This window comes from Babylonia areolata, chromosome 13 (assembly GCF_041734735.1).
Source record: "Babylonia areolata isolate BAREFJ2019XMU chromosome 13, ASM4173473v1, whole genome shotgun sequence".
In the NCBI taxonomy this organism is placed as follows: Eukaryota; Metazoa; Mollusca; class Gastropoda; order Neogastropoda; family Buccinidae; genus Babylonia; species Babylonia areolata.
This window is the reverse complement of record NC_134888.1, coordinates 24,623,368-24,648,382: the sequence shown is the minus strand read 5'-3', so window position 1 is coordinate 24,648,382 and position 25,015 is coordinate 24,623,368. Positions and strand designations below refer to the sequence as shown.

The 25,015-nt window shown below is 45.3% G+C and overlaps 1 protein-coding gene across 19 annotated transcripts in view; it reads right to left on the bottom strand.

Moving 5' to 3' along the window:
* The window catches only part of LOC143289164 (muscleblind-like protein 1), a 262,220-nt gene that overhangs the window by 71,075 nt on the left and 166,130 nt on the right, over nt 1-25,015 (bottom strand). For 18 of the 19 annotated variants that reach the window (XM_076598069.1, XM_076598071.1, XM_076598074.1 and 15 more), the window contains one exon: nt 9,841-10,720. In XM_076598069.1, the coding sequence (XP_076454184.1) occupies nt 9,841-10,035 (195 nt within the window). In that variant the 5' untranslated portion in view covers nt 10,036-10,720. Of the gene's footprint in view, nt 1-9,840; nt 10,721-21,498; nt 21,865-25,015 lie in introns of those variants that run through there. The other variant, XM_076598070.1, reaches the window with a different exon arrangement.

Below are 25,015 nucleotides of genomic sequence, written 5' to 3'. Positions count from 1 at the left end.
CCAAACTCACGCACGAAAGTTACGGGGAAAACCCCTGACCCTTCCCGCAAAGCTGCACACTGCGTGCACGAATGCATCTCTTTCATACCCCACCCCCTTACAATTACTACTAATTTGCTTACGTGTTTGGGGGTGGGTTTTTTTTTTATTTTTTATTTAATTTATTTTTTGGCATCCCCCCCTCCCTCCCCCGTGCATATCTTTCTCAGTAATTCATCTCCTGTCCGACTCCCACCCCCCCTCCCCCGGTCACCCCATAAAATCACTTCAAGAGAGTAAAGACATAAAACTGAAGACTACACAGACACACACACACACTTGCAGATGGGGTGCACTTTCTCACCCTCTCTCACACAAGCGCACGACGAGTGTTTGTGTGCACTAATATCAATAACATTATGACGACGAAAAAGATGGAAGAGGAGGAGGAGGTGGAGAATGGATAGTTGGTATGAAAACAAAACTAATAGAATAATTCACCATTTTAATTACAATAAATCTATAGATTATACCTTACGATAAACGTGAAGATGGTAAAACCGTGAACATTTGGTTATAATTTGCTCATAAGCGTAACAATGATCAAGCAAGAACGCTGGGTATAAAACAAGACGCTGACAATAAAAAAAAAAGAAGAAGAAAAGATTATATATATATATATATATATATATATATATATATATATTAATCATTTGGCACATTCGATTTCCAATCCGATACTTTTTACAAGGGTATAAAACAAGGCGCTGACAATAAAAAAAGAAGAAAAGATTATATATATATATATATATATATATTAATCATTTGGCACATTCGATTTCCAATCCGATACTTTTTACAAGTCTACAGCACGGTTCGAAATATCCAACTGTCCTTGTGTCCGGGCCATGTTCTTGAAACTAAACCTTCTAGTGGACAAGCTGGAATGCCCACTCCACTTGACAACTACGTCAACTAATTATTGACGGTCATTAAAAGGGTGACCGGGCAGTCAGCTTCAGCGCAGACGCCAGATTCGCACTTCCCTCCTCTTTTCACTTTGTTCCCCAATCTTCATTTTCCCCTGTGTAACACACCACCAACAATGTGTGTCTGATCGCTTGTCACTGCATACCAGTAGCTATCTTTATCAAACACCCTAAAAATAGATATACGCCTTTATGTTTGTGGGGTCTTTGCTTTTGTTAACCGTTTCCTTAATCTGAGAAGGTAAGCAGAAATTAGGGGTACAAGTAGATCTATCTGATCTGATTTATTCATTAGTCCCCAGGATAACTAAATATCTCTGCAATTTCCAGCCCTGCTGCTCTCAAATAGAGAGAGAGAGAGAGAGAGAGAGAGAGAGACACAGAGAGAGTCATACACATACTACTTCCAGCCAATCAATGCCCCTCCAACTCCAAGAAGACGAAGTAGACAGTTCAGAGAGGTAGATTCCTGGCGGTAGGACAGCCCTGACTGCACATCCATCATGTGATGTATATGTGTATGCATGACCCCATTCCGGACTACCTCACAAGGAAGAAGAAGAAGATAATTATTGTTACCCCCGTTGTGGTTATTCTGGAACAAAAGCAGTGTCAAAGGAAAGTGAGGGATGAAGGGGAAGAGAAGAGAAGAGGAGAGGCGTAGTGGGGGTGGCAAAGAATGATTGCAGCCGACAGACAAGAGGTGGGGGGTGGGGGAGAGAGGAGGGCAGGGCAGGGGAGGGGGGGTAGCATGGCGGGGTGCCAGGAAGCCTGACCTGGCCCACTTGAAGAGGAGACCAGCATTCCAGGAGGGAGGGGGGGGGGGGGGGGGGAGAGGGAACGACACAACACACAGCCGCACCAGCCTTCACAGTGCTTTTTTTTTTTTTTTTCCCCATGCCGTTGTTTTTTGTTTTCTGGTGTGGTTTTTTTTGTGTTTTTTTTTTTTTTTTATATCCCCCTCCAGTTTTTTCCCCTCGCTCCAAATGTCACTCTCCGTTAGGAAGGCTATGCACCAAGCCATGCCAGGCCCCCGCCAACTACAGACAGACACTGAGGGAAGGAGGGGGGGGGGGAGGGAGAGAGTAGAGAGAGAGGGGTAGGAGGTAAAGAAAGAGGGAGAGAGGAAGGAGGGAGGGAGGATCAAGAGAAAGAGAGAAATTTCGCAAATTAAGAACAATTGTCATGAAAGTGAGTGAGTGAGTGAGTGAGGAGAGTGAGTGAGTGAGAGAGAGAGAGAGAGAGTGTGTGTGTGTGCGCGCGCGCATACGTGCGTGCGCATACACATGTATCGCATGTGTGCGAGTGCGAAAGCGTGTGCGCACTTGAGTGTGTCAACTACATGCACATGCTGCGTGAATACTGAATTCGATGGAAAACACTTAAGTTTGGTGGAGGGCGTTGAGGTGGGGGGGGGGGGGGGGGGGGTGGAGGAAGGGTACGGTTCAGACAGAGGAGTGGTATCAAAACATGAACAAATAAAACAAATGAATAAATAAAAGGGCACCCCCTTTCCCCCGAGTGCGATCAGCCGTCGTCTTCACAACAAATTTTGTCACAAATACCAAAACGATATCAACAGTGAAAATACACCACCCAAGATCCTTGTCGCTCATGACTGACATCGTCGAACGAGTTAGTTTGAAATTTCAACAAAGATAATCACAAACAGAAAACACACACACACACACACACAAAGAAAAAAAGCCCGGAAAGAACGTGTCTCCGGCTGGAACAGTCTGAATGAGCTCGTCATTGCAGACGCCATTTTGGACTTGGCAAGATGGCTGCACATTTGTGTACTGTAGCCATGGATTCTAGAAAATAAAATCCAAGTACAATAACCGTCAAAAAAAAAAAAGAGAAGAAACCGGCTGGAAACGGTTTACAACAATCGCAAACGGTAAAATCGCTTCAACTATACACGAAAACTGCCGCTGAAACGGGTCCGTGAAGTCCGGATAAGAAAACAGGGAATTATCAGTTCAGTTTACAAACTCGATACGATTTAAATGGAAGTGGGGCTTACCGTTGTTATACACACACGATCAAAACCACCACGCAGTGCAAACAGAAGAGACTCGTAGCGTCAAAGCAACCCAACAATGCAGTGAACTGATAAAGGGAGCGAACCTAAAGCCTGCAAACGGGCACAGCCCATACTACTACTCTCCCGGATAGAAACCTGATATTATATACACAAAAGCCAAAGGGGCACAACCAAGTCTTGGTTCAACGCAGACAGCGCAACTGTGGGCTGACACGAACACCAGTATTCAAGTAAAAATATCTTGTTGAAGACTGCCCGAATTTGCCTGTCACTTGCTCGAGCGAGATCAGTGTTCAAATGAGTAATAAAAATAGAATTAAAAAAAATACAAAAACCACCTTTCTTCACTCTACTATCATTATTTCGGTAATTTTAGTTTCCTCTTGACGACGACGAACGAAAACAACATGAGGGTTATATACAACTTAAAAACAACAACAAAACACACACACACACACACACACAAAACGAAACTCACAAATCATCTAACATTTTTCCCCTACGCTCTTAAACAGAAACCTGTCTGACCCAGCTCGTTGGGTTTATAAAATGGCATTGGGTCAGGCTATCTATCTATTTTACTTTTATTTCTTTTTGAAGCCTAGATACTGGTCGTGGCTATTTTATGGATAAAGACCGCATGGCCCAAATACCTCCTTGTTAAAAAAAAAAGAAAAAAGAAAAACAAAAAGAAAAACAAAAAAGAAAAACAAAAACAAACAAAGAAACTGAAACTGAAACTGGCTGGGTCGTTTTCGTTGCTGCAGGTTATCTTCGCCAGAAACAGCCTAAACAATCCAATCCCTCTTTTCCCTTCCTCTCTGGGGGCAGCCAGCACTGATAAAGCTCCGATAGTAGGCCCGCAAATAGCACTCCCCACACACCCCTTCACCCCCCCATCTTCCAGTCTTTTACTGCTTACATTTGAACGAAGAGGCAAAAGGTAACGATAGCGTCGTCGTGTAGACGTTACGACGTTACCAGAGAGAGAGAGAGAGGTGAGCGCGCGCGCGTGTGTGTATGAGCGCGCGCATGTTCAAACTCAGACACAAACAAGTCATCATGAATGGCCTTAGCCCCATATAAACAGGGCAATAATAGTGTTTCAAGAGAGAGGGCATGGAGGGTGAATTTTTTTTTCTTCTCTCTTACAAACACGGGTACTGGTTTTTACAAACCACGACACTTGACCAGACCTTCGGATGCAGTCTGCGACTATCTCTTTAACAATCAAGGTATACTGCGCCAATTCAAAGCACTTTCACACCAATTTTTCATACGCGTAACTCGAAAGGATGAAAGACTCTGAGATACAAGGCAAGAGAATCTATGAACGGGAAAAAGACAGGGTTTTGAACCAGTCAACCGTTTCGATTTCTATTTTCAGTCCTCAGGGTTGTTGCAACATTTCACGGATACGGTTTACTTCAGTAACCGCTTGACAAATACCTTGATTTCTCAAAGAAGAAGGGGGAAAAGAAAGAAAGAAAAAACGTTTCTGTAGCTCCACTACTGCATCGTGACACGAGTCGACCTTCAACGGATCGATGGCATCTTTAAAAAAAAAAAAAAAAAAAAAACCGGGGACCTTCTCTTACGTGTGACATTTACTCAGAGGATATACACATATATATCTATCACTCACGCACGTGTACATGTATTACACACACAGCTTTCCCCTGCAGTTTGTTCTCCCAGTCCTCTGGCTCAGCCCAACTGGAGCAGCAAAATGTCAGGGTGTGTTTGTGCTCACCTCCTTCATGTTTATAAAGTGCACAGACAGAGAGAGAGCAGGAGAAAGACAGAGAGAGAGAGAGAGAGAGAGAGAGAGGCAGGGAGGGGAGAGGGAGGGATGAAGAGAGAGGGTGGGGGGAGAGGCAAAGGCGGACTGATTGTTTTTGTCAGACATAACATCTCATCATGTTACATGGAATAATCTGGACTGAGATGAATAAAATTTAATGTGCACGAGTTTCCTGCAAAAGTGACCCTCTGAAGTCTCAACTGCCAAGTAGCAGATTGTTTCTTTGCTCCTTTTTCGCGATATTCTCTCTCTTAGTTTCACTGCCGGTCTGTCTGTCTCTGAGTCTCTCCCTCCCTCCTTCAGTCTTACCAGCATTATTGTGTGTGTGTGTTGTTTTTGTCTTTTTTTGGGGGGGAAGGGTGTCCCATTCTTTCCTGGTAGCTCTGTTTCTCTTGCATGCACACAGTATAAAACAAAAAAATTAACTGTTGTCCAAAGGATGACAAGAGATTTATGTGGAAGAGGTGGTGTGGTCAACTGCAGTAAGAGTTGAGGAGTGAGAAGACAAAGGAAGGAGACAAGGAAAGGGGGCAGGAGGGTTTGGGAGGTCGGGGGGTGGGGGCGGGGTGGGGGGCGGGGGGTTAGGGGGAGACAACATGGACGGTCCTCAGTGCACGCAGGAATAATAAGCAATGGTTAAGACCCGCCATTACAGCCTTTGCATCTGTCTTGCCAGCAGCGTAAAGAAATAAAGCCATTGTTCTGTTAATTGCCTACGTTCAGAGAGTGGTGAGGAGAGGGGTGGGCGAGGTTGCGCACTGTCATGATATATATATTCTCTCTTCTTTTTTTTTTTCTTTTTCTTTTTTTAATGGAGGGTCCTCTCCCTCCCTCCCTCTCTCATTCTGTCTCTTTGTCAGCGCGCCAACCAACAGAGTGGCTGCTTTCGCCTGCACGCTGTGCATCCTGACTCACTGGCACGTGGCAACATCTTGCCCGTTCATTTCCTTTCACCCCCTCGCCGCCGCCCAACCCCCGACCCCGCCTGTGGGCTTGGGACCGACATCTCTCTCTCTCTCTTGCACATTTCTTTCCAAATCAATCGTAATTCTTTTTTGGCCCCAACTCTACTTATCACTTTTTTTTTTCTTCTTCTTCCATCGCTTTCTATTTCTGTGGTGATGGTGGGGGGAGTCTACTTTTAGTTTGTTCGGATCTTTCGGTTTCCTGATTGATACAAGCTGAGACACGGCAGCATGCTGAAGGAGTGGAGATAGGGAGAGAGACGGGAGGGGGGCCCTGAGGGAATGGGGGGTTGGAGGGGGGGCTTATGGATGGGCGACGACACGTGGACAGCCTGACAACCACACCGCACCATGCTGTAGCCTGCGGTTATGTATTATATGTAATATGGAGAGGTTGGGTGGTGGCATGCCTCAGCTGTGTCGCTACAAAGTGGCAGAGAGTTGTCGCTACAGTGTTATAGTGTAAGTGGCAGAGAGTTGTCGCTACAGTGTTATAGTGTAAGTGGCAGACAGTTGTCACAATAGTATTACAGTGTAAGTGGCAGACAGTTGTCACAATAGTATTACAGTGTAAGTGGCAGACAGCTGTCACAATAGTATTACAGTGTAAGTGGCAGACAGCTGTCACAATAGTATTACAGTGTAAATGGCAGACAGCTGTCACAATAGTATCATAGTGGAAGTGGACAGCTTGACACACCACACCACACTGTAACGTATATGTAATACAGAGATGTTGGGAGGTAAGGGTGCGGTGGCATGCCTAAGCTGTGTCACTACAAAAGTGGCAGACAGTTGTCACTACAGTATCATAGAGAAAGTGGCACAGTTGTCGCTACAGCATTATAGAGAAAGTGGCAGACAGTTGTGGCTTCAGTATTATTGAGAAAGTGGCACAGTTGTCGCTACAGTATTGTAGTGAAAGTGGCACAGTTGTCGCTACAGTACCATAGAGAAAGTGGCACAGATGCTACAGTATTGAAGTGAAAAGTGGCACAGTTGTCGCTACAGTTTCATAGAGAAAGTGGCACAGTTGTCGCTACAGTATTGTACTTGTAGTGAAAGTGGCACAGTTGTCGCTACAGTACCATAGAGAAAGTGGCACAGATGCTAAAGTATTGTAGTGAAAAGTGGCACAGTTGTCGCAACAGCATTATAGTGAAAGTGGCAGACAGTTGTCGCTACAGCATTATAGTGAAAGTGGCCCAGTTGTCGCTACAGCATTATAGAGAAAGTGGCAGGGTCAAAGTAGCAGAGTTGTCGCTACAGCATCATAAATTATACAAGCATGTTTGTGTAGTGTGCAGCGTGTTTGTGTAGTGTGTAGCGTGTAATGTGTGCGTGCGTGTGTTATGTGTGCATAGTATGTATACGTGTGTGCCTGCATGTGTGTGTGCGCGCGCATGTGCGCGGCGAGAGAAAAAGGTACAGTGTGTGTGTGTGTGTGTGTGTGTGTGTGTGTGTGTAACAAAGCATGTGTGTGAGGAGGAAGGAGCGGCGGAGAAGGGATGGAGATGGGTGGGAGGGGAGGGAGGGAGGTGGCAGAGTAGAAAGCCGCTACTAAGGACGGCATGCATCAATACAAAAAGAACTTGCCACAGCTGTTAACAATGACATCACCCACACAATCAAAGCTGACGCCGCCACGGGACATACAGCCCGGCCATATGTGGCCACATTCCTCAAAAGAAAAAAAAGAAAAAGAAAAAACAGAAGTAAACCATAGACATATATATGTCGTGACTGTCACCAACAAAGCCCTACAAATATACGTATGGGAAAGCTCCAATGACAGATCTAAAACACAATTCAGTATACTCGCGCACCGTGCATAAGCCTTCATTGGGGAAAGAGTTCTGTGTGTGTGTGTTGGGGGGTGGAGTGGAGAAGAGAGAGAGAGAGAGAGGGCAGGGGGTTTGGGGGTTGGGCGAGAGCAGGTACTGGCAGCAGCCAACGGTACGGTAGTGGACAGGGGGAGTGGGTGGCGGGGAGGGCATTATTCATGAGAGGCACAAATCACACACGTCCAGTCCCTCTGGGGACGAAAGGGGGTGGAGGGGGACCCGACAGTTGCGGTTCCCGGTTGGGGGGGAGGGGGCCCCAAGTGATGCATATTTCATAGCCCCGGGATGCGATAAGCCAGCAGCACCACCACCACAGGCCGGCCGGCTTCAGTCTGTTGATAGATGTCCCCTTTCCCACCCGCTGATAACCAAACTGGTCACCACTGGTCCTCTACCCACCCACTATACTATGCACACCCCCAAAACCTGCCCGTTATGCTGGTTCCCCCCCCCCCCCCCCCCCTCTTTCCTACACCCTCCCCACCAAACCCCGGCCCCTATGAAACGCGCTGTCATATTTTCAGACGCCCACATACGTTTTAAGTCGTGACATTTTCTGTCATCTGACACGATGTGTGTAGCCTATGAACGCGCACACGCGCATACACACACATACATACTCCAGAAAAAAGATGGGCAGCGACAGAGAACAGTTTTCCAAGCTTGTTACCGCTGACACGTACACATATCAATAGTTCATTAAAAAAAAGAAAAAAGAAAAAAAAGGAACGGTTAAAAAATGCATATTTGTCAATAACAGAAAGAAAATCAAATACTTCAGAACTGACACTTGTACAGTAGCAGGTGGGAGAATATCACCCAACCAAGATTCATTCAAACATTATTACTGATAATACCTTGTTCTGAATAGGGAAATCTGTTTCATGCTAGATAAGAACTAATGATAAACAATCACATAAATGAACATGAACAAATGAGTTACACCTGTTACCATCATGTCAAAATTTTTACTTCTTTATGTAGTCTATTTGATGTGAAACTTCCTGTGTGCTCTCCTATACTATAGACTGTGTAGAGAGAAAATTAAAAACCTGCAAATATTAAAATCATAATAACAAAAATGAACGAAAAATAGACCAGTCAACCACGACTGAAACCAGCTCATTTTTGTTCTATCTTTTATGTCCTCCCACCTTCCCCCCCAAAAAACCGTTGGTTCAGACTACTCAACATGACATAATCCAGTTCAGACTTCATTACACAACCGTACAAATTATGCACAGAAAGTGAGACTGCTCTACTGAATTGTTGGTGCTCTTTGAAAATAATAGGAATACATGACTAGAGCACTTTGTTCTTGGCCGTATTTCACTTTCATTAAGAATATGTATGTATGTCTACAATAAAACACTGACTTTTTTTTTTTAATTAGTAAATTATCTTATTAAGTCATGTAACCGACACAACAATTCGTTAACATAACACTCACTGACTGTTTGCTTTATGCGGTATGTAAATGCATTTATGTAAATGACGTTACTACTCACACTTACACAAATACACTAAGTCATTTAAAAACACTGACATACCATCACAAATGCTGAAGACTAAGTACGGCATTAAAATGTCCATTTTACAGACGTCAGACAGATACTAGGACGCCTACGTCAATGTAATAGAATTTATGCTTCCGGAATTGCTAATTAAAAAAAATTAATAATAATAACAAAAAACCAACAACAATTTGTTGATTTGCTTTTACTATTTTTCATGAAGGTTCAAGAAATTTGTCAAAAGGTGACCTAGTACAGTAGTAGTAATGTGCCTGACCAGGAAGCGAGTGTAAAGCATCCTCCTTCAACCAGACATGGAGTGGTCTGGTCTGGGAGCAAGTCTTTCGAATGCGATGATGAACCGAGGTTGTGTGTGCAGCACACACACTTTACTGCACGTAAAAGAACCCACAAACTCACAGAATGTCTATGGAAAAGATTCTGTATAAAAAAAAAAAAATCCATAAGTTAAATACAACTTGTACTGTGGTGATGGGATCTCCCCTGGAACAGCTACTCAAATTTCACATTAAAAAACACAAAAAACTGCTTAATATCTATAAATATCAAAGCTCACTCTCAAAACTATCAATCTTTATATGATGTAACTTACACAAATGAGAGAGAGAGAGAGAGAGAGAGAGAGAGAGAGAGAGAGAGAGCGAGCGAAATACACCAATGATGTGAGCACCGACCTTGATGGAGTCAAAGCAGGCGATGACACGCCCGTTCTGCACCTCCACGTGCGCTGGGGGGTGGGCAAACTTGCACTCATTCTCAGTACGGGTGCACTTGTTCCTCTGGTACTCGCGGCACACTTCCAACGTCAGCCAGCGACTGTCCTTGGCGTTGGGGTTCAGCATGGGGTTGATGGGGTTCACCATTGCCATGGTTGCCACAGACTGGAGGACCACCACCACTCAAGGACAAAAACGGTACACAGAAAACCAAGACCACGACGACAAAGCTGCACTACCTTACAGCGAGGGCTGACTTGACTTGACTTGACTTAGGGGGACAACTCACCACAACAGTTTTAATCACCTTAAAAATGGACTTTCCCTTTCACAAGACATAGACAACAGACTGGCCGGGTAAAACTCAACCACGCACAAATCCCACCAATTCACTCATGGGCTCCGTGCTGACAAGTCGGTTGGTCAAGTTAAAAAAAAACAGATCACACAATTTGTAATCTTCTCTCCAAAGAGGCACCGAGTCAACGACAGTGTTTTCTAACTTTGGGGAGGGTGAAATCACACTGGGTATACGAGATCCTCCTCAAAACCACTTCAGTCAGTCACTTGTGGAAAGACAAACGGTGTCGGTCAGTGAGTCTTGTTCGCAGGCAAAACGTGGATTCAAGACAAAACTGGTGGCGAGAGAAGAAGGCTCCACGTGATGAGGGCAGCTTGGTGAGGCCTGATGGTGCACACAGGACACAGGGCACGGGTTGAGGGGGGATGATGTCGTGTGGCAGGAAGGAGGAAGTGTGCAGGTAGGACAAAGGGAGACCACTTGCTCAGCTCTCAGGACATCAGCATCAGGAGAAGAGGCGCTGCTATGGCTTTCCTACTGCAACACACACACCAACACACAACACTGTTACTTTTATGACTGTGAAACACCCTTTGTTTAGCAGTATCAAAAACCGAAATGAACATTTATGCACACACACACACACTTTTTAAACACCCTGTTGTATGTAAAGGGCAAAATGAAAATTCATGGTCACAATTCATCACACACACAAACTAAACATCTCAAAACAGTTTGGTTTTTTGTTTTTTTAAACTGAATACACACACATACACAGTCTTATAACACCCTATTGATAAATATCAAAAAAGACAATGCACATTTATGTGCACAACTTGGAAACCACAAAAATCTTTAAAAGCACTTTGTTTATCAATATAAAATGCATAAATGAACATTAATCACGCAAGTAGTGCTAATATCAAAAACATCAGTGAACATTTATGCACTCAACGAGCACATAAACACACATCCCCTTTAAAAACTGCCCTGTTTATCAATATCAACAACACAAAGGATCACATATGTGCACACAACTAGCACAGACACACATCCACAAAATGTGAAACTCAGTAATAACTACTAATTACCACCCTCTGCTACTACCAAATTATCATTCAATCCTACTGAGGACATATTACCAAGCCTTTTTTTCTTATCATTCTACCCTGTCAGAAGTGGCTTTGGGTGTTTCCATTCTCTCACATAGTACTCATAATGCCCTACCCTTCATTTGTGTAGGTACTGTGTGTGTGTGTGTGTGTGTGTAGGGTGTGTGTGTGTGTGTGTGTGTGTGTGTGTGTGTGTGTGTGTGTGTGTGTGTGTGTGTGTGTGCACTGTACCACCCCCTCCCCTTTTCAATTCTTCATGTCTCTGCTTTCTATGCCCATCACTTGCACACACACACACACACACACACACACACACGTGACAGATGACAGTCATTGTTCCATTTCTCCTCAACCAGCCAAACGGGAAAAAAAACCAGAAGAGAGAAAGGAAATTAGTGGGAGTGAGAGAGAAGCAGGTAAGAGAGGAATGGGGGATGAGGGGAGAGACCAGGGAAAACACGAGGCAGAGGGTGGGTGGTAAGGGTGAGAGAGCAAAGTGACTTTCTCTTCACTGAATAACCTATCTGTGGCAAAAATAATAACTCGACACACACAAATCAACCCTCATTATCATTATCAGTGTCATATTTAGACCAAGCATGCCACGATGATCATGAGTCTCTTCTTGACCTCCCTGACCCCCACCACCTCCCCCTTTCCCCTCCTCAGTGACACTGGTGCATGGTTAGCCTCCATACAACGAACACTATTAGGAGAGGGTGTGCGTGTGATGGAAGGGTTCACAGGGCACAGTACAGGTGAGACACGCCCTTTTCTCCACTCACACACACACTGCCTGCCCCGCCTTGCCACAGTAACTCACCCCCCCCCCCCATCCCCTCTCTCTCTCTAACCCACATTATGTGCCTACAACCCTGACCCCCTCTCCCCCCACCCCTCTCTCTCTTTGTCGTTCGTCGCCCAATACCATCGATTGTCGTTACACACACACACACACACACAGAGCGAGCCAAGACCCGATATTACTCTGTCACTGGCTCACTCTATTCCATCATGGATTGTCGCCATACGCCACAACCACTCTTTTCCCACTGCTGCACTCAAGATTACCACCGCGCGTGCGTGTTCTCAAAATTTGTTAAACACTCTGCTGGTAGTCAGTGTGTGGTGTGTGTGTGTGTGTGTGTGTGTGTGTGTGTGTGTGTGTGTGTGTGTGTACGCGCGCACGCGCGCGCGCGCGCGCGTTTTAAGAGGAAGAAAGGGACAGAGAGGGGGAAGGAAGAGAACGAACTGAGTGCGAATGACGCGCAAACACACGCACGCACGCAAGTGCGCGAGCACGCGTGTAATTGCAATGGCATAACCTCTTTAATTCAATTAAGCAGAACAAACAATCAGAGCGCCAACACAAACACTCTGACCTCAAACACGGATATTCTCCTCTACTCAAGCAATGGAAAAGCATGTTTCAATTCGACGAAAAAGAAAGGTGGAATGAGGTGGACAGGGGGCAGGGGGCGGGGGGGGGGCGAGGTGGTGCGAGGGAGAGAGGAAGAGGGGGAGGGGAGAGAGAGAGAGGGGGGGGGGGAGAGAAGAGGGAGGGAGAGGGGGAAGAGAGAGGAGGGGGGAGGGGAGAGAGAGAGTAGACAGACAGACAGACAAAGTGACAGACCCACCGACCGACCAAAGTTTGCGTTTCGTGCTCATGTCACAGTCACCTTGCACTTGCATGCCATCTTCCATGACACGCTACCCCCACACCCTCCCCAACCTACCCCCCACTCTCATTCCTCCCCTTCCACACCTTTCTTTTTAACCCCTAACCACCTCTCTGCCTGACCCAACAGTCATTTTTCTCCCACTAAAGCCTTTTTTTCAGATTCTCTCAAAAACGTAACACATCTGTCTCCTTTCAGTCTTCTGTCTTTCTGTTTTCCTGTCTCTGACACGCACGCGCCCACAAAAAGTTTTATCTAGAAAAAAATTCGCACTCTTCCACTTTCAGGTGGTTGGGGGAAAGAAAGAAAAAGAAAAAAAGAAAAAAAAGGGCTTTTTTTTTTTTTTTCCTAACTGAAACACACACACATTCCATGTCACTTCGACACAATGATATTATATGGGTTTTTTTCTTTTCCTTTCAAATCACGAAATGTGTCAACAGCTGTGACCATGCGAACGTCAACACTGTCATGGGATGGGGAATAAAAAATAAATAAATAAATAAAATAAAATAAAAAATCCTATATCTATCTAGGTCGTCATTGTAACACGCAACGCGCAGTGAGACAAACCAGGACTGAATCGTCTGTCTCCTCATGTGAACCTGGCTTGAACAACAGGACTTGCGCCAATCTACAGTCAGAACACGAGCACTTTTGATCTGACCCGATTCGCAAGATGACAGCTTCCTCGGAGTTGAGGTCGAGACTAGCAGTTCCGTAAATGCCATTCGACAAAATGGTTTTGGTGTTGTGCTATTTTAGCATCATAATTTCAAGCAAATTTTTTTAGCATGAATGAAACGAAATTACCATTACTGGGATTAGTAGATGTTGTATCCCATTTTCAGTGGATTTCGACTATTTTGTACGTTATTTTACGAAATTTTGATGCGGTTTCAGTTACTAAATTATTATCCCAACATCTATCCCAACATCTTGCTTTTTTGTGTTTTTGGCTCCACAAGCCATGAAAATGTAACCAACTGGTGGAATAATTTCGGATGCTGAAATTTTGATATGAATCTGACACAGATCCATTCCGTTGTTATGAGAATGCATGCATTAACAAAAGGTGGTGGTGGTGACAAAGCACACAATGGGAAATAATTCCTCTTCAGTCGATATGAAAAAGATAACAGTCCTATTGTATTTCAATGCGCCAAAACTGATATGAAACCATCTTACCTTGTTCACAAAGTCGCCTGCGAATGAAGCTTCATTCAATATGGGCCAATCAGATAGCAACCCCTTCCGTTTATCGCCCCCCTCCACCCCCACCCCGCTTCCCCATACCATGCAAAGGTGAACAACAACAACAACAAAATGGCGGCTTGAGTCGACGAGTGTCGATAACGTCTTGTTCACTGTACGGGTCATCTGATTTATCGTGTCGTTTTTAAGCCGAACTCTTGATTTGAAGGACGGATGGCACGCTGTGCGTCGTTTCTCACGTGCCTGCACTGCCAAACACGATTATTTTTCACAGGTCCCTGAAATTTGGAAACTAAAACTGAGAAATATCAGGTCGTTGTAATCTCCAATCTGAACAAAATGGCGAATCCGATACTACCTCAGGTCCGGTCCCTTCAATGGTTTCGGCGAATACCCTGTGGAGTTCTATCGTCGTCTCGAGAAACATGTTTAAACTGCATGCAGTCATAATTTCTCTCTCTCTCTCTCTCTCTCTCTCCCCACACACACAGAGAGAGATCAGTTCTAAGAAAAAAAAAAAAAAAAAATCGGACCCCACTCGCTATCCCCTCTCCCACCCACGCCCCCTACCCTCCTCCCCAAGTCTAGGCGACAAAGGGATCCGTTTGCACAAGGCCACAAAAACAACTTAAATATAGCCACGCCACTCCACCTCTCTCTCACCCACACTCACTTCACCCCATCCCCCAACACCCCTTTCAATTCTTCTGCTCAACACTGACACGCTATGTACTGTGTCAGTGGAACACGTCCCTAATCCACATGGGTACATTGGAGCAGGCTGTTGCGTACGTTCTACGTTTTGTAAGTATTGTATTGTATACCACTTTTTGTCACAATAAGATATAGATCTCTGCATGGAATTTGGGCTGCTACAGTACAGCGCCACCCATTTTTTTTCTCCCAATGAGCGCGTCGCCATGGTGTTAAGCCTCTCCCATCGGCCTGCGTATTTGTTTCGCTAATCAAATTCAAAGTGTGTGTGTGTTGTGTTGTGTGTGTGTTTCATACAAAACTTTGTTTGGGACAACTGTTGCCGTGGGTTCCTTTACGCGTGCTGTGCCAGCTGCACACGGGACCTCGGTTCATCGTCTCATCAGAAAGAATCGTTTAATTCTACAAGTCCGTACACAGCCGTGAAAAATCTATGTATCATGGATATTACAATTATTTCAGATATCAGAGAGTGAGAGCGACAAGAGACCGACGTGGACAAGAAGAAGGAAACAGAAAGGGAAGGAGGTGGGGGTGGAGCGGTAGGAAGGGAGGTGGGGTGGATAAATGGTAGCGAAGGAGAGGAAGAGGGAGGGAGGGAGGAAGAGGGAGGGAGGGAGGGAGAGAAAGGGGGGGGGGGGAGACAGAGACAAGGACACAGAGGTAACCCTATCCCCCGCCCTCAGGGGCAAGAAAAATAAAATAAAACAAAAGTCCCATACTGCGCACTGAATCCTAATTGGGCGCGAACCGCATTGTTCTTGGATTAGCCCAGCAGCAAACAGCTCAAGGTCTTGCCATATGGTGTGCAACAATATGTAGATTCTCCACATTTACACGATACAAGACACAATCTGCCCGCCATACACACACACACACCCCTAGTGTTAGGCTTGATGCACTTCACACACACAGACGCACACACACAGAGGGTTGATGTACACAAGTTGCACTGTGCACCGCCACCCAACACCCCTCTTCCGCCTCCCAGAAATCTGGGTCACCATCTCCTCCTCACCCACCGCGCCATCCTGTTCCCCCCCTCCCCCCTTCTTTCCACACTCCACTACATAATACTGCGCTGTGACCGAACACAGCACGCACACCCAACACGACGAACAGAAGTCTCAAGATTTTCTGGGTTGGGATGGAAGGGGGTAGCGAGAGGGGTGTGGTGGGTGGGATGGGGGCGGAAGGGGTGGGGGTAGCGACACACGGGGTATGCAGGCATACACACACACGATCCAAGCATGTTCCTGCAAGAATTCTATGCAATGCTGTACCCCACACACGCAAAACATAACCACATTCATCTGTGCGGGTTTCTCCTCACGACTTGGCTGGAGGGAGGGAGAAAAAGAAAGAGGGGGAGGAAAATAAATAAACAAATAAATAAGGCGTGCGAGTTGGAGTTAAGTGAATAAGCGTCTTGTTCCGAACAACTGTGATAATGTGATAAGAAATCTGCTTCACCTCCTAGAATTTCATCACTTGAGCGAGGAAGAGTACAATGGTTGCAGAGGTTCCATTGATTATGAGTATGATGTGAGAAAGTGCTTGCCAGCTTCAGTAAAAGACGTCTGCATGAACACACACACACACACACACACACAAGTTACCCGATCAAAATGTGCTCATCAGTCAACCCGCCTACAGTCTGAAACATCGACGTCGGCAGTCTTGTATTTTTACATTAAATAATGAGGGACTTTCACTTCAGACTGAAACAGAAAACCCCCGTTCACTTCTGATCTGGGACTCCATTCACTCCACGACAAGTTGTGCCAAGCAGCAACCTCGAGGCCAAGTTTGTTCAAAAGCAACGACCTCAGATGACAAGTTGTTCAGAAGCAACAATCTCCCGACTTCATAACTTGCAGAAGTTTTCAAATTCCGTGACTTGAGATCTCGACGCCAAAAGAGCCTTTCCTCTAAAATGAGCAAAGCAAACCGCGCGAATCGCTAGTCAGTCAGATCTACATTCCCACACAACATTGCACCATGACCTGAAATTATTTAAATGAAACAGCGGACGAACCCAACACACTGGATCAACTGCTCTGAAACCATTCCAACTGAACTGCACTACCGATCCTGACGTCAAAAGGTATGCGTGGTGTGCGTTTAACAACAGGCATGAATCAAAGAATCTTTTAGGTTTCGTTTTATTGAGAATCACCCATATTCAGCCGTTGAATTTTTCCTAAATTCTTTATGTTATGACAGTTACATATTTAATAAGACACTTCTACCAGGACAGGACTTTACATATTGTTTTCCTCCTGTCCTGTAAGTGTGTAAATGTGGATTATTGTGACATGTTCTAAATAAAAATACTGTTGGAAAAACAAAACAAAACAAAAAACAGAGTGAACGACAAACCAACCGAATCTAACGGTATCTTTTTTTTTCCTTCTCGTACATACATGCAGTGCTGTGGAGAGACGTGTGTGTTTGCGTGCATCCGTGTGCGTGTGTTGGGAAGGGGTTGATATTTATACACATGTCACCGTGCAAAAGCTCGAAGGACCGGAAACGAGGACCTAGAGAACGGGGACGTGACGTGACGTTAAAGTTATCATCGTTCCCTCCCTGCCTCTCCTCCACCACCACCCACCCCCTCCATGCACGTTCCCTCCACGACCACCGCTTCCTATGGGAAGGCTCAACGATTTTGTCTCCCCTCCCCTCGTCTTTCTTTTTTTTTTTTTAAATTCTTTATATTAATTTTTTTTTATAGTTCTCCCCCCTCACCCACATTTTCCTGTTTTTTTTGTTTTGTTTTTTTGCTTTAAAACACCTCCAATATCACCCCTCACCCAAATCCCCCTCGTCCCAAGCCGATCAAACGCTGAGCTCAGTATGCAAAAAATACGTGAGCCTTTCAGTTTCACCCAATCTATGTGTCGGCGTGGGGAGGGGGTAAACGGAGCTGGATGGGAAAGGGGGGGGGGGGGGGGGGGGGGGGGGGGCACAGCTGTGGTAACGGCCTGGCAGTTGAAGTCTGAAGGCAGCTGGATAGAGAGAACTGAGACGGAACAGGCTGAAATATAGAGGATTAGGAGTGCGGAGGTGGAGAGAATGTGTGGAGTATGGAGGAGGAAGGGAGGGGTGGGGAGAGGGGTTAGGGGGTCGGAGGGAGGGGAGGGGAAGGGGGGTTGCGGGAGGTGAAATTAGGAAAGGTCTACTAGAAAGAGCTGTGCTGACGCTTGCTTTTTCTTCTCTCTCTCTCTTTTTTAAAGAGATTTTCCAAGATGTACTGTGGGACAAGAAGTTACATTTTAAAAGAGAGCAATGTAAAAAGAAAAAAGAAAACCGACCGTCAACATATATTCAATGAAGCCTTGAAGTTGCATGTTAATGTTCTAATACTCAACACCCGGGTGTGCGGGCGGACACACACACACGGGGAGTAAATCTGTAGTACTGTGACAATGACATGTTAATATATATATATATATATATATATATATATATATATATAACCGACATGATGATCACAGACAATGCAGACCTGGCTGGTAGCGAAGATGTACACAGCTACCACCACTGCAGTCATTATCATGATCAAGTCTTGACAAGAAGATCTGTAGTCAAGGGTCTGACGAGACTGCCTGCATAACTAGTTTATGAACTGAACAAAAAAATGTACTGAACAAACTGAAAAAAAAAAAAAAAAAGTACATCGATATGAGAGTGCTACCGTACGTGCGCGCGCGAAAGTGTGAGTGTGCTATTGTGGGGGTGGGGTGGGGGGGGCCTTGAGGGCCCCAGTAGGGTGATAAAAATGTTCCAAGAACAATGGTCCCCCCCTCTCCCCACCCCTGAGACACCACAAATCTACTCCAACCCTGAAAAACAATCCAAGGACAGATAATCTACCATGGCTCAGTGTGGGACTGGAGTGAGTGAGTGAGTGAGAGAGAGAGAGAGAGAGAGAGAGATGAGGGCAGGTGTTGGAAAATTGTATGGCGGCGGGGGTGGGGGGGGGGGGGGTTGCTAAAAATAAAAAAAAAACACAAAAAAACCCCAGCTGAACCAAAAAAAAAAAAAAAAAGCGCTTACAAAACAAGTCTCTGAAAAAAAAAAAATTCAAGCATAATAACGTATGTCTAAGATCAGTTTCAAGTTGGTGTCACAGCGAAGAAGACTGATCCATAAATACGCTACACCACATTTTGCTGTGCGAAGTGAGAAGAAGAAAAAAAAAGGCGCGGAGGAAATGGAATTGTGTACCGGACGTTCAGCCATTGATAGCAACACGACAGGGGACATGTGATCAGGGGGGGTTGGGGGGGGGGGGGGAGGTGAGTCATAAGAGGTTTTATCACCCTGAACCCCCACCCTCCACCCACCCACACCCTCCACCCATCCCCTAACCCCCTCCCCTCTCAGCCTTTTTTGGGGGAAGAAGGGGGTCGGGGAGAGATAACACATCAAATAATGCAGCTTTCTTGGGGGGGCTGGCTAGAGAACTGCCTTGGCCTCAGGACAGTGGCATATAAATTTATAAGCAGTGTCTTTTTGTGTGTGCAATCTGAGTAACAGTACAGCGCAAGCGAGAGAGAGAGAGAGAGAGAGAGAGAGTACATAAGAGTGGAAGAGGAGAAAGAGTTCGCCATGAAAGTAGCTGTCACCCCCATCATCCCCCCCCTCCCCCCCTTTTTTCCCTCCCGACTCAAGTCCACTGAGAAACTCCAAGATCCTGGTCACCATGACATGACACAATTGCTTTAAAAAAAGAAGAAAAAAAAACGAGAGAAAAAAAAAACAACTGCGCAGTTGCTGGATCATAGAGATAGCAGCCTGTCAACCTTTGGGGGACGCGTCGTGACTGCGCACGCATGACGCGAACTTCCAGCGGGAGAAAGTAGGGTCGAGGTGGAGAGAGGGAGCGCAAGGGGGTGGGGGGGGGAAATGGAGCGGAAAACTTTAAAGTTTATACTGATTCAAACTTGTGTGCGAATGCCCGCTTCCTTTCCTGCCCTCACTCCCCCCCCCCCCCCTTTTTTTTTTTTTTTTTTTTTTTTAACCTGGGTTCAACAAATCTGGACGGATGTATAATATTATCACTGCTAGCAGGTGACCACGCGCGACAAACTTGGGGCTTGTGGAATCAATCCGTTGAGCAGTAGTCCCTCTTCCGCTCAGTCACAACTCGCCTGCTAAAGGTCGGGTCAATATTTGACCGCCTGTATTGAATAGTAACACCACACCAACCCACTGTTTTGTTCTCCCTACCTTTACACACCACACACTGGCGCTTATCTGGAGGAGAGAGGGGGTGGGGACAGGTAGGTGGGGAAAGGGGCGAGGGCTGGGGCGAAGCAGGAAGTCGTGGTAGTATTGGTGGGGGTGGGGGGTTAGGTTGCGAGGGTGGTAGAGTAGGAGGGAAACCACCGTTGCTTCCCGATTGGTCAACCTATCCACTCCACCTGCAACACCACACCACCACCACCACCCTTCTCCTTGACCCCCTTCTCCTTCACTCCCACCCCTTCCCCACCCGCTCACAACGTGCCGTGTAGTCTGCCAGACACAATTAAATACAAAGACGACTGCTGCTCTCCTTGTACTGCCAACACTGACAGGAAAGTTTCGGGTCGTTGGAGTTCGCAGCCACACACACACACCTATGGCTTATCACTGGAGTAGTAGGGATTAAGTATAGCTCAGTTCAAAACGCAGGGGTCGTTTCCTCACACAACACCAAAAATCCAACAGCACTCAGCTACCTAAACTTTAAGCTGTATAAAACCGTAAGGTCGTTAAACTCAACGTCTCACTCAACACACAACGTCGCGCACCATTCTTTTCTTTCTTTTTCAGTTTCCTTTTGAAAAAAAAAAAAGGCCTAACATTTCATTTGAAAGAAATTATGTGAGATTTAAGTAAGATTTCCATTCCACAACTGTACATTTATAAAAAAAAAAAAAACAAAAAAAAAACCGTTTACAAGAAGCGAAATGTTTTAATTTTACAACTCATGGCTCATTCCGCAACAAGTAACCGTTGTGAGTTCTTAACGATAATGATCATCATCAAAATCATTTATATACTAAAAGGAAAAAAAGAAAAGAAAAACGAAACAAAGGAAAGTGACGGAACAGCACAAAAACTGTCGAACATTTTGACGAATATTCAAACTATTTGGTCAAAATGATCATTTTTCTGTTTCTTCAAAAAAAAAAAAAATTCAAAAGGCTCCCTGCTAGAAAATGGCGTGTGTGTGTGTGTGTGTGTGTGTGTGTGTGTGTGTTTGCACGCGCACGCGAAAGAATCTGTGAGACAGCGAACGAGAACGTGACAAGACAGGTGCGCGCGCGTACAACTGCGTATCCACGGTCTTCCTATGAAAAAAGAAAATAAATAAAACTAAAATCTATCTTAAAAAAAAAAAAAAAAATCGACCCACTACACAAACGTGAAGATCAGACATTGTCAGAAGCCGGAGTCTGTCGCGACGACACACGAGAAGTGATGGGTGTACTGACTACACGCCAAACGGCACACACCGTGAACAACACACAAACTGCCATCCACTGCCCGTCACCTATAATTATAATACAGAGGACTTCAGTTGTAGGGGACCTACCTTTGTTGAGAGAGCAGTGTCAATGTGTCGTCTGGTCTGCCACTTCAGCTTTCCACTTGGCGTGGATAGCTCACGTGTCCACCAGTAGGAGAGCGGCGAACTGTCTCATCGCTTATTCTTTTTCCTCCCTCTCTCTCTCTCTCTTCGCTTCCCCTTCACGACAAACTCCTTCCAGTCTTCTCTTCAAACACTAGACACCACCACTCCACTTTTTACATCGAAACTAACCAGGTCCTTTTCTGTCTTCATGCGACTGACACGTTAAAAAAGAATGGAAGGTGAAGAACGCAGCACACACGCGTTGTGTCGGCGCAAGCTCTACACAAACACAGACACCACACTCGACTGTCAGGCAGTTCGCTGAACACACCACCACCGCCACTCGCTTATCTCCCGCATTGAGGTCGTGTCCCCAAAACGAGGTTTCTGTGACCTCGCCCCGCCAATGGCCGCTTGCTTCGGTTTCTTGCACTCCGATGGTTACAGGCTTTGCGTGTGTGTGGCAGAGCGGACAGACAGCAACGAATGAGGACAACCTGGCCAAAACTTCGCAAGAATATACGAGGAAGTTAGTGTCCGAGTTGGCTTTATTTGTCGATATCGTTATTAATCGATTAGATCCTGATAACGACAAAATGCAAAATTCTGTCTTGAGGGGGAAATCTAGGTTTTACCCAAAAAGAAATTTAAAGATATATTCGACGATGTGTCGAAGTCCAGAGCACGAGTTTGCGTTTTGCTTTATTGTTTTCTCAACGTAATCATTCAAACGACAAACCCGGCAAAGTATGGAAATGAAGAAATACACGAACAGAGCCATATAATCCACTTTCCACTTTCGGATATGGGTTAAACATGTCCGTTTGACAGATGATATCTGAAAATATTTCGCAAATTCGTGCAGAGAAACCGGATTTTATTACTGACTGGTGACAAAAAATACAGAGCAGAAGAAAAAAAAAACAACCGGATTTTGTCACTGAATGTTGACAAGAAATATTGTACGACACCAAATGCCACCCCCCCCCCCCCCTTTTTTTTTTTTTTATGTAGTATTTATTTATCAATTTGATATGTGGTTATAGAATTATTTTTCTTTTATAGGTGGTGGTGACAGAAGTATGTACGTTCCCTAATCTGCCGTATTATTGTTTAGTATATTTATCACAGCAGATTTCTGAGTGAAATTCGGGCTGCTCTCTCCGAAGAAAGCTCGTCTCCACAATGCAACGTCACGCTTTCTTTCTGTCAGTTAGTGTGTCTGTTTTGCTACCAAGTTTATTTTTTTCCTCCATAAATTTGCCAGGGACAACCCTTTCGTTGCCAACGGTACTTCAGAGCGCACTGTGTGCACCTTGCACAAGGGACATCAGTTTTATCGACTCATCCGAATGATTAGCATCCAGACCACCATATTTCCACTAAAGGCCATCATTCAGTATGCTCGTCTGAATGTGTGCATTGGTACGTGTGTGTGTGTGTGTGTGAGAGAGAGAGAGAGAGAGAGAGAGAGAGAGAGAGAGAGAGAGATGTATTTTTGCTCTAACAAATACTTACAAGGCTCTTGCAGCTTCTCATTATATTTATTTTTTTCTAAGTAGTTTAAATGCGTTGTTAAACAGGATCTACAACCGAGCGGGGATTTGGGGGGGAGCGGGGGCGTCGTTTTACCACTATGCCACCAAAGCAAATCCGTGTCTGACTATAAAAGTGTTGTTGTCAAGCCTTTACCACTGTCCCCATTTGGGTGCTATCTAGTTTCCTGCACACATTATGACAACTGAGCCTCCAGAGCTGTGCTGTGCTGTGCTGTGCTGTGCTGTGCTGTGTTGACTGACGAGGACCTCTGGCTGAGTGTGGTTGTGTGGCAGGGGCCATAAAAGCCAGCTTTGCCATCCACCTCCCCACCTCACTCTTTCCTCCCTCGCCTTCCCCCAACACACACACACACACCCTTCCTCCTTCCCTTTTTTCTTTCCCCAGAAAGGACTGTTGTGCCTGAGCGACACTCCAAGCAAAATGCGTGGTGTGTCATACCATTCTCCCGCCAAAATCTCCTCCCTTACTCTGTCCCTTTCCGAATCCCACTCCTATCTCCCTCCCTCCCTCTGTACTGCCTGACGTGAATAGATCGGACGGGGGAGATTAGGCGGGGGGTCGGATGGGCTAAGGGAGTCGAGTCGTTCAAGTCGCAGTTCTGTCCCAAAAGTCTATACAGGCATAGGCCCTTTTGGAGGTAAAGGCCCTTTGCTTATATAAACTGTACAAAAAGAAGATAAAGCGCGTGAAAAGAAAAGGTAAACTGGCAAGACATAACAATGCTCAGAACGACCCAGTTGAGTCATCTCTCTCTCTCTCTCTCTCTCTCTCTCTCTCTCTCTCTACCGGATCTCTGAAACGAAACAGCAGATGTGGTACAGTGTATGCATGTATACATCTTTATCAATCCGATTGGAAATTATGTGTGCATTCAAAGGCTTGTCATTCACATCACACAGTCTCTCTATCAGCCCGAATACAAGTCGAGTCACACACACACACACACACACACACACACGGACATAGATCAGCTTGATTTGGTGGAACGATTTGTAGAACAGCCCGCACGCTCTGACACCTCCTAAAAGCTGAAAGATGTGAAACATGATTAAATATGCAAGGACTACTGGGGTGAGTGAACTCGACACACGGGGGAACAACAATGCACGCAGGTTTTTTTTTGTGTTGTTGTTTTTTTAAATCATCACACTAGTGCAGCTGTCTTTGGACACCCAAGTAACGAAACACGTTCACTGTCATTTAAATAACACTTCGCGGGGCCGTGGATTTCACACACACACACACACACACACACGACACGGAGACAGCCAGAAAAAACTGAACTCAAAGCTTCCCTCGCCCTCTCTGTGTCAGTGTGGCTCCATTACCTCCCCTGACAACTGCTCCTGCTGCCACCTACACACTGGAAATAAATAAAAAGAATATTAAAAAATAATAATAATAATAAGCCAATCAACGCCACTGGTCTGCCGGCAGATGGTGCTCACGTGTCTGTGTTGGCTGCTGCGAATGTCGCATTACTTCTCTCTCTCTCTCTCTCTCTCTCCGCCGAGGACAATGAGATTTCACATAGTCTTTACTCTTTGTTCCGTATCTGTACGCTTTGCACGTTCGTGGTCCTAAAAATAGTGTAACAATAGGCTGTCGCAAGCTTTCGTGACATAAATATTCATATTATATCATGTACGGTTCTAATTTTCCTTTGCCTCTTGATGCATGCTTTTGTTTTTTTGGGGTTTTTTTAGGATACAAAATCATATTTAGATGTATGATCAACTATGTATTATTCTACTGCAGCAATGCAGCAATGATCGACTTATTTACTGTGCACATTGATACGGTATTACCTCGGCAAAACGCCTAAAGATTTCATTTGAAGTTTGTGTGTGTGTGTGTGCGTGCGTGCGTGTGTGTGATCATGATCCCCGAACATTTTAATTGCAAACCCTATCACATA